The sequence below is a fragment of the Oncorhynchus kisutch genome, unplaced genomic scaffold (genome assembly GCF_002021735.2).
Source record: "Oncorhynchus kisutch isolate 150728-3 unplaced genomic scaffold, Okis_V2 scaffold2190, whole genome shotgun sequence".
NCBI lineage: Eukaryota > Metazoa > Chordata > Actinopteri > Salmoniformes > Salmonidae > Oncorhynchus > Oncorhynchus kisutch.
Window position 1 is genome coordinate 1 of NW_022264135.1, and position 10,774 is coordinate 10,774.

Below are 10,774 nucleotides of genomic sequence, written 5' to 3' on the forward strand. Positions count from 1 at the left end.
TGTCTGAGTAGCCCAGTGATCCTTTCACCGTACCGGGTAAAGTGCGTCACTAGCCATCGTTAGCTGAGTTCCGTCATAAATCACACATTCCTCTGCCCATAACCTCTCTGGTGAAACACTCAGTCACTGTGTTTAGTAGTCACCCTGCCCCCTCGTCTTCTCTCTTGACAAAGTGCATCACACTGATGCCTGTGGTGATCCATCCATTTCATCTCAACAATAGAGTTGAAAAGTCTCCTGAAATGTTTTACACAGGATCATGGAACATAACCACAGAGTATGTTTGAACAACAGCGTTTGTATTCCATACGGGGGGAAAAGGCATTTACAGTAAATAAATAAATGTGGCCAAATGATTACATAATGTGTCATTCCATGTGGATATAGCTATAATGTTATGAAGGGAATGACATACTGTTAAACCATTAGAAACCATTTAAACCAAAAATATAGGCACAGTTTCACGAGAGGAGGTGCTGTCAACCTTTGTCATCTTCAACACAGCTGTGCTAAGCGCTGCTAATTAGACTAACACGTGTTTTATTGCCACCAACTGGTAGCCGGGCTCTGGGGTCCTTCCTGATGTTGTTGGCTTCTCTCCCTGGAGAGATGGAACAGACGACTCTCTACAGACTGACAGACCCTACAGACAGACAGACAGACAGACAGACAGACAGACAGGCCAGGCAGGCAGGCAGGCAGGCAGGCAGGCAGGCAGGCAGGCAGGCAGGCAGGCAGACAGACAGACAGACAGACAGACAGACAGACAGACAGACAGACAGACAGACAGACAGACAGACAGACAGGACAGACAGACAGACAGACAGACGACAGACAGACCAGACAGACAGACAGACAGAAGCAGACAGACAGACAGACAGACAGCAGACAGACAGACAGAACAGACAGACAGACAGACAGACAGGAATACACCTTCTTGGCCTGAGGCAAAGGTGATTGTAGATGAGGGTAGAAAGTGCTCAACTATATTTTCTTCAAAGGACAAGGGGGAAGCAAGCCTATATGAAAATCAAAAAGGAGGCCATCACTCCATTGACAGGGGGAGACCACGGTAAGATAGAGGGGAGACTGGGGTATGATAGGGGGAGACCACGGTAAGATAGAGGGGAGACAGGGGTATGATAGGGGGGAGACCACGGTAAGATAGAGGGGAGGACAGGGGTATGATAGGGGGAGACCACGGTAAGATAGAGGGGAGACAGGGGTATGATAGGGGGGAGACAGGAGTTTATAAAAATGGCCGGTAAGTGATCCGGTAAAGAGGAAGGCTGGTGCCGTACCCATTACCCCCACTAATGCCCAGACTGTCTGGCCTGATCAATGTTCCCACCACCAACAGGATGCATTATCCCATTCCATGCTTTTCAGGCCTGTGTGGTGTGGTGTGTGTGTGTGTGTGTGTGTGTGTGTGTGTGTGTGTGTGTGTGTGTGTGTGTGTGTGTGTGTGTGTGTTGTGTGTGTGTGTGTGTGTGTGTGTGTGTGTGTGTGTGTGTGTGCGTGTGTGTGCGCGTGTGCGTGTGTGTGTGTGCATGTGCGCGTGTGTGCGTGTGCGTGTGTGTGTGTTGAGACTCCACCCGGGCACTCAGTCATTGATCCAGGCCATTACAGTATGTGGGTCTTTCTGTCCAGGGTCCTGAATGAGGATGTTCGATATGTCTGAGAATGGTGGCATTGGGAATGTAATGTCCAATGGATATAAAAGATAATAGCTTTTACAGTGTCTCCAGTGGCAGTCCAGATGAGTCGATATTCAACTGAGTAGAGCTTGCCGACTCTACAGGACAGAGGTTGTCAAAGAGATAGCTGGTGTTTTCCAAGCTAACATTTAGGGGAACTTGTATATACATTTTTTGATTTTCATCAATTTTAGCAACAAGATCAGTCTATGTGGAAACCTTAGCGATGTTTGTCCTACCGCTGACCTGTGACATCCTGTAACATGTGACCTCTCTAAGTTGCTGTTTACTTACCAGCCGTGAGAGGTCACATGTTGCTGTCATAGGTCTCTGCTATAGCTTAATAAGATCAGCTCTTTAGTGGAAGACAGAGCTGGCATCTGCTTACTGACTCTCAGTTCAAGGGTCTTCACCATTAGGTCTATAAGGACAGCATGTCTACTGAACTATTAGGCCTATAACCACAGCATGTCTACTGAACCATTAGGCCTATAACCACAGCATGTCTACTGAACCATTAGGTCTACAAGGACAGCATGTCTACTGAACTATTAGGCCTATAACCACAGCATGTCTACTGAACCATTAGGCCTATAACCACAGCATGTCTACTGAACCATTAGGCCTATAACCACAGCATGTCTACTGAACCATTAGGCCTATAACCACAGCATGTCTACTGAACCATTAGGCCTATAACCACAGCATGTCTACTGAACCATTTGGTCTATAAGGACAGCATGTCTACTGAATCATTAGGTCTATAAGGACAGCATGTATACTGAACCATTAGGTCCATAAGGACAGCATGTCTACTGAACCATTCGGTCTATAAGGACAGCATGTCTGCTGAACCATTAGGTCTATAAGGACAGCATGTATACTGAACCATTAGGTCTATAAGGACAGGATGTCTACTGAACCATTAGGTATATAAGGACAACATGTCTACTGAACCATTAGGCCTATAACCACAGCATGTCTTCTGAACCATTAGGTCTATAACCACAGCATGTCAACTGAACCATTAGGCATATAACCACAGCATGTCTACTGAACCATTAGGCCTATAACCACAGCATGTCTACTGAACCATTAGGCCTATAACCACAGCATGTCTACTGAACCATTAGGCTATAACCACAGCATGTCTACTGAACCATTAGGTCTATAAGGACAGCATGTCTACTGAATCATTAGGTCTATAAGGACAGCATGTATACTGAACCATTAGGTCTATAAGGACAGCATGTCTACTGAACCATTCGGTATATAAGGACAGCATGTCTACTGAACCATTAGGTCTATAAGGACAGCATGTATACTGAACCATTAGGTCTATAAGGACAGCATGTCTACTGAACAATTAGGTCTATAAGGACAGCATGTCTACTGAACCATTAGGTCTATAAGGACAACATGTCTACTGAACCATTAGGCCTATAACCACAGCATGTCTACTGAACCATTAGGTCTATAAGGACAGCATGTCTACTGAATCATTAGGTCTATAACCACAGCATGTCTACTGAACCATTAGGTCTATAAGGACAGCATGTCTACTGAGCCATTAGGTCTATAACCACAGCATGTCTACTGAACCATTAGGTCTATAAGGACAGCATGTCTACTGAACTATTAGGCCTATAACCACAGCATGTCTACTGAACCATTAGGCCTATAACCACAGCATGTCTACTGAACCATTAGGCCTATAACCACAGCATGTCTACTGAACCATTAGGTCTATAAGGACAGCATGTCTACTGAATCATTAGGTCTATAACCACAGCATGTCTACTGAACCATTAGGTCTATAAGGACAGCATGTCTACTGAATCATTAGGTCTATAACCACAGCATGTCTACTGAACCATTAGGTCTATAAGGACAGCATGTCTACTGAATCATTAGGTCTATAACCACAGCATGTCTACTGAACCATTAGGTCTATAAGGACAGCATGTCTACTGAGCCATTAGGTCTATAACCACAGCATGTCTACTGAACCATTAGGTCTATAAGGACAGCATGTCTACTGAACTATTAGGCCTATAACCACAGCATGTCTACTGAACCATTAGGCCTATAACCACAGCATGTCTACTGAACCATTAGGCCTATAACCACAGCATGTCTACTGAACCATTAGGCCTATAACCACAGCATGTCTACTGAACCATTAGGTCTATAAGGACAGCATGTCTACTGAATCATTAGGTCTATAACCACAGCATGTCTACTGAACCATTCGGTCTATAAGGACAGCATGTCTACTGAACCATTAGGTATATAAGGACAGCATGTATACTGAACCATTAGGTCTATAAGGACAGCATGTCTACTGAACCATTAGGTCTATAAGGACAGCATGTCTACTGAACCATTAGGTCTATAAGGACAACATGTCTACTGAACCATTAGGCCTATAACCACAGCATGTCTTCTGAACCATTAGGTCTATAACCACAGCATGTCTACTGAACCATTAGGCATATAACCACAGCATGTCTACTTAACCATTAGGCCTATAACCACAGCATGTCTACTGAACCATTAGGTCTATAACCACAGCATGTCTACTGAGCCATTAGGTCTATAACCACAGCATGTCTACTGAGCCATTAGGTCTATAACCACAGCATGTCTACTGAACCATTAGGTCTACAAGGACAGCATGTCCACTGAACTATTAGGCCTATAACCACAGCATGTCTACTGAACCATTAGGCCTATAACCACAGCATGTCTACTGAACCATTAGGCCTATAACCACAGCATGTCTACTGAACCATTAGGCCTATAACCACAGCATGTCTACTGAACCATTAGGTCTATAAGGACAGCATGTCTACTGAATCATTAGGTCTATAACCACAGCATGTCTACTGAACCATTAGGTCTATAAGGACAGCATGTCTACTGAGCCATTAGGTCTATAACCACAGCATGTCTACTGAACCATTAGGTCTATAAGGACAGCATGTCTACTGACTCCTAACATTATTCCAAACCCTTACGGTAGAGTCTATTAGACACTATGTATGTCATATACTTATGGTGGTATAGTGTGTGTCTCATCTTCTTTATTTCAAAGCACTTGTTGTAAAATAATTTCTCTGACACTGATATTTTTAGACAACCATAGCTTATGAAATTAACCCCTTTTCCCACAATACAAAACAATTTCACACTTTTTATGGGTCTCTGGATGTGAACTGTTTGGAACAATATTGGCTATTGACAAATTATATTTGAGAGGTTGTCACCATTGTAAAAATATGATTCATTGGGAACATGAAAGAATTCAGTTCCTACTCAGTATCGGCCATCCTGGAAAGAGGCTGTAACGCGCTGACTGCGTGGTAAGTGGACCACGCTGCTCTCTAGTGGCTCAATTATAATGGACACATTACCCTCTGCTGGTTACTCCTGCTCACTGCATGTCAGAAAACCTTACAGATAGAATAAGATAATCACAAGATAATCACATTTATACAGTTTGATTCAAATGAAGGTAACAACAGAAACAAAGCTTACATTTTATTTGAGATAGTCATTGTTGCTACTTTGCAAAATTACGTTGAAGATGATCCTTCCTTGAAAAACAGAATGACCATCAGCAGTTTCCCATTTCAGGAGTGAATTCCAAAAGACAACTACTCTTTACAGAGAACATTTAGTATAAACATGCTTTTACAGTGCCCTCAGGAAATAACCAGGTGAACACTTGGCAATAATTACCTGCAATCTCTAATGATGAAATATACTATTTACCTGCTTATTTCATAAACATGACACTCTAAAGTGTTAAACTGCAGTAAATGCATGATCACCAGTGTAATATTCATCCCAATGTACTAAGCTATCAAGTACAACACTCTCAACTGACATTCATATTATCAGGCAGAGGCATAATGCCCATAGGGGGCGCAGGGGCACGTGCCCCCTCAGATGTGTCCTGTTTTACGAATAAAAAAATAAATTGCCTCCTAGCAATTTTATGAAGTTGGCTTTAGCTAGCCCAGATTGGTTCCCAATCTCCCAACCTCATAACTAGCTATAAAGAAGGCTATCAAACAAGTTAGAGTAGCTAGCTTGTCTAACTATCTTAGCTGGCATGTGTGCTGGCAAGGTTGGTAGACTTTAGAAAAGTGAGGAATTATTCAATGTACTGAATAAGACTCACATTCCTTTCAATCTTTTACCCAGATTTTTAGCAGAGATGTAGAGATGAATATTTAGTTTTATTGAAAAAAAGAACCACCAATCAGGTGGATACAGACAGTTCAAAAAGTATGCTTAAATATGCAGAAAAATATACATATTTTTCACATAAAATTAAGCATAATGATCATGGCTCTAGATTGCAGGAAAAAAGCTTTTTCAGGTGTTTGAAAATTGCTAAATTATCCAACCACTCCCCCAGCCATCCTCACATACTTTATGCACACTCAGATTTTTGGGGTACATGACACCCCTGTTAAACCTCAGATTTTTGGGGTACATGACGCCCCTGTTAAACCTCAGATTTTTGGGGTACATGACGCCCCTGTTAACAGGGGTCAGAATTCTACAAGAATGACTGGCGAAGGATGCTCCAAATAAATATGTTGTATAGTGAGGTGAAAGGACTTTTTGTCCTGAGTTGAGTTCCTACAGGTCTGTTAGTCTTTCAGTCTGCAATCTCCAAGGTAAGCATGGACGCCCCAACCTGGTAACTACACATCACACATGCATGTCTCTTTGAAGACTCCTTACAGGTCATTTTATATTGAGAGGTCAGAGAAGAGAGGCTTGAGGATTCCTTGGTACCAGTCGTCCAATCTGTTGATGCTGTTTGTCAGAGGGGGTTGGAGCTGTCCTTAGTTCATGAGTTCCCAGTTTTCAGATGGAGGGGGTTGTACAGTCTTTCTCTATGGTTTGAAGGTGGAGGGGGTTGTACAGTCTTTCTCTATAGTTTGCAGGTGGAGGGGGTTGTTCAGTATTTCTCTATAGTTTGAAGGTGGAGGGGGTTGTTCAGTATTTCTCTATAGTTTGAAGGTGGAGGGGGTTGTTCAGTATTTCTCTATGGTTTGAAGGTGGAGGGGGTTGTACAGTCTTTCTCTATAGTTTGCAGGTGGAGGGGGTTGTTCAGTATTTCTCTATAGTTTGAAGGTGGAGGGGGTTGTTCAGTCTTTCTCTATAGTTTGAAGGTGGAGGGGGTTGTTCAGTATTTCTCTATAGTTTGAAGGTGGAGGGGGTTGTACAGTCTTTCTCTATGGTTTGAAGGTGGAGGGGGTTGTACAGTCTTTCTCTATAGTTTGCAGGTGGAGGGGGTTGTTCAGTATTTCTCTATAGTTTTCAGATGGAGGGGGTTGTTCAGTCTTTCTCTATAGTTTTCAGATGGAGGGGGTTGTTCAGTCTTTCTCTATAGTTTGAAGGTGGAGGGGGTTGTATAGTCTTTCTCTATAGTTTGAAGGTGGAGGGGGTTGTACAGTCTTTCTCTATAGTTTTCAGATGGGGGGGTTGTACAGTCTTTCTCTATAGTTTGCAGGTGGAGGGGGTTGTTCAGTCTTTCTCTATGTAACCCACCAGACGGGCACTCTCCTTCCAAAGCCTCTTGGCCACCGCATCATCCCTCCCCCCTGGGGCGGTCTCCGTCATGGCACAGTCACTGAGACGCACATACACACACACACACACACACACACACACACACACACACACACACAGACACACACACACACACACACACACAGACACACACACACACACAGACACACACACACACAAACAAACACACACACACACACACACCAATAACACTTTACAAACCGGAGCTAAACAACCTTGACAACAATTGAAAACAATTAAATACAGTGACTTGATGTCCATGTCCTATCCAGCACTACTTTCACCGCAGAGATTACCTGAAGTAGCTGCCAGACTTGTGCTCCAGTCCTGGGGTGACAGCACAGTAGATGGAGGTCTGGGCACCCTGGGTGGGGGTCTTCATGAGGAGCACAGAGGGGGCTGACAGGATGGCCCTCAGCATGGGGAACCAGGTCTCCACATGACGAGTCAGCTCTGTCCTGATCACCCCGGGATGCAGGCTGTAGGACGTCACCCCCGTACCTACCAGGGGATCAGATCCCAGTGTTTTACACCTCTACACCGTGTCTGGGAAATGTCCTATCTGACAGTCAATTATAACTCTTATTGGTGACAATATTGTTGTTGTAATGATTGTAATAAATGTGCACAAGGCCAAAGACAACCGAGGGTATATCTGTTTACCTTTCAACCTTCTGGCCAGCTCTCTGGAGAATAGCACGTTGGCCAGCTTGCTCTGCCTGTAACTGACCAGGGAGTTGTATGGCCTCTTGGCAAAGAAAAGATCATCAAACTGGATCTTACCTAGATGTAGGGAAATAGACTTTGTTTTTTACATTGCATGGCACCTATATTATGGAAAGGCAGATAAAAGTCCAATAGGCCGGTTTACCCCCTTTGTGGGCAATGCTAGACACATTGACCACGCGGCTAGGGGCGGAGCTCTTGAGCTTCCCCAGAAGGAGATTGGTCAGTAGAAAGTGTCCGAGGTGATTGACAGCCAGTTGTGTCTCGAAGCCATCCTCTGTTAGCCACTTAGGGCACATCATCACACCTGATGAAGACAACCATCATGATGAAGTGCTATATGACTGGAATCAACCATCCTTATCAGTCATAATGCCATAGAGCCAGCTTCCCATTCTAGGCCCGTATTAACAAAGGGTCTCAGAGTAAGAGTGTTCATCTAGGATCAGGTCCCCCCGGTCCATGTAATCTTATTCCTTATGATCTAAAAGGAAGAAAAAATATCCTAGATCAGCACTTTTCCCTCTGAGACGTTTTGTAAATCTGGACCCAGACATGGCTGTTCCAGTGGTTGCTGAAGCCATAGAGCCAGCTTCCCATCCAGACATGGCTGTTCCAGTGGTTGCTGATGCTCACCAGCGTTGTTGATGAGTATATCCAGGCGATCCTCACTGGCAATGAACTCTTTGGCCAACTCTCTGACAGAGTACATAGAGGCCAGGTCCAGGTGCCGCACTACGATGTTGCTGTTCCCTGTGGCCTGACGAATCTCATCTGCCGCCCTCGCAGCCCGTGTCAGGTCCCGGCATGCCATCACCACCCGCGCCCCTGCAGCTCCCCAAAGTCAGTTAGAGAAGGCACAAACACACAACACACGCCATCCCCCCACAGAGCACATCCTGTCCAAAGAGGAGGGTACCCTGCTCCCAATATTGCAACCATTTCCTGGGATGGGATGGTCAAAGGCAGCAATTTAACACCCTGCCTTAAAGTAGGTCAAACTGTGTCTTTACAGTATGACACACACATATTTGTGACATTGTGTACATAGCTACATAATGTGATTGTGCCATACCTCTACGTGCCATGTCATGGCACGTTTCCTTGCCAATGCCGGTGTTGGCACCGGTGACCAACACCGTCTTGCCACGTAATTGGACTGAAGATTGACACACACCCCCAGCAATCCATTTTCTCAACAGAACAACGCCTGTCGGTGCAACAAACAACATGGAAAGAATTTATACCCTCCCACATTATTGCTTGAAAGCTGTACACTTAGAAAAAAGGTGCTATCTAAAACCTAAAAGGGTTATTCAGTTCTTCTTCCAGGTAGAACACTTTGGGTTCCATTTAGAACCCTTTCCACAGAGGGTTCTACATGGAACTCAAAAGTGTTCTAACTAAAACCTAAAAGGGTTCTTTCTACATGGAACCAAAAATAGTTATCCTATGGGAAAAGCCGAAGAACCCTTTTGGAACCTTTTTTTCTAAGAGTGTAGTGGGTTCATTTGAGAGCAAAATATTATGGTGACCAGGAATATGGACTAGAACTCTGACAGGGAAGCTCTGATGTCTGAGCTGATGATGTGTTTTTGGAGGACAAATTTTTCTGGGTAGACTGACAGAAACTCTGAGCATTTTAACATGCTCCTGGAATGTATGAATAGGAGTTAACTGTGCACTTGATATTAAGAGCTGTGATATGTTTGTGATAAAGAACTGTTAAAAAACATTGAATAATATCAAGATAACATCTTATTAATAACAGATGTCTGCAAAGAGAGCATAAACATATGCTGGCAAATTTAGTAAGTGTTCTTCACAAATGACAATTAACACAAACAATTTTGTTATTGTCTGTTTAATATTCAAAATAACAACTAAGTTATCGCTCTCTCTAATAAAACAATAATAAGAGAGACAAAAAGACAAACCAAGTTGAATGATAATAGAGAATGAAAATTATCTTTAGAGCCTTTTCTTAAAACCGTTAAATCGATTTCATATTCTGAGTGATTTCCTTGCCCCGCCTTCAAATTTAATTCAAAGTCTATTCTATATTTTTTTGCTTGGTTATTTCATTGTAACAAACACGTTTCAAATAGTACTATGAAAAACAAAGGCCATGACTTACAGATCACTGTGACCGCTATGACAGCGCCATACTTAACCGGCGCAGACCGAGCAACTTCATCCCACATTTTATCCGTAGCCTTGGTCAAAAACCTGCCAGACCATAGGTGGACGGACCGAATACCGTTCGCCTTGGGAGTCACCTCGTTCTAATCGAGGAATATTACGATGTTTTGTCGGCTATGATGCTCTCATCTGAGAGCGAGGCTATTAATAGTTTTAAAGCAATTTAAATAGAGGGATTTAGCGTCTGTCTTCAGATTACGAAGAGATTACAATCGTATTCTCTAATGTATCATGGGCAATACAAGAGCAGCAGCAGTGGTGTCGAAATACAAAGTGTTATGTTACATCTCTAGGTGTGAGCTGAATGAGCCCAGTCCAGCGAATGAAAACGCTGCAAACAGATGTAAACATACCAATGCAAATGAATAGGCAGAATGGTATAACAATGCATTTTACTAGAATACAATTCCTAGAACATGATCTGCCATAAAGACTATATCCATGTCATGCCATTTAGGCTAATCTGCTGCCTACAATGATAAACTTTGACATCACAATGTCGGGCTAATATCTGTATGTTTATAGGCTGCTGT

General features: G+C 43.3%; 1 protein-coding gene across 1 annotated transcript; it reads right to left on the reverse strand.

Moving 5' to 3' along the window:
* Nucleotides 1-5,227: 5,227 nt before the first annotated feature.
* On the reverse strand, nucleotides 5,228-10,502 carry LOC116369408 (retinol dehydrogenase 12-like). The gene is made up of 7 exons (XM_031819476.1): nucleotides 10,177-10,502; nucleotides 9,115-9,249; nucleotides 8,676-8,867; nucleotides 8,185-8,346; nucleotides 7,977-8,096; nucleotides 7,610-7,814; nucleotides 5,228-7,353 (listed from the first exon to the last, which is right to left on the reverse strand). Exons 1-7 carry the CDS (start codon nucleotides 10,241-10,243, stop codon nucleotides 7,248-7,250), a joined length of 987 nt encoding a protein of 328 aa, XP_031675336.1. The 5' UTR covers nucleotides 10,244-10,502; the 3' UTR covers nucleotides 5,228-7,247.
* Between the last annotated feature and the right edge of the window lie 272 nt (nucleotides 10,503-10,774).

Excerpts from the sequence above, each read along its gene's own strand:
- LOC116369408 (XM_031819476.1), bottom strand. The coding sequence starts at position 10,243 with ATGTGGGATGAAGTTGCTCGGTCTGCGCCGGTTAAGTATGGCGCTGTC. Across the intron at positions 9,250-10,176 it reads CATAGCGGTCACAGTGATCT|GCGTTGTTCTGTTGAGAAAA; the intron begins GTAAGTCATGGC and ends TTGCACCGACAG. Across the intron at positions 8,347-8,675 it reads TATACTCATCAACAACGCTG|GTGTGATGATGTGCCCTAAG; the intron begins GTGAGCATCAGC and ends TGTCTTCATCAG.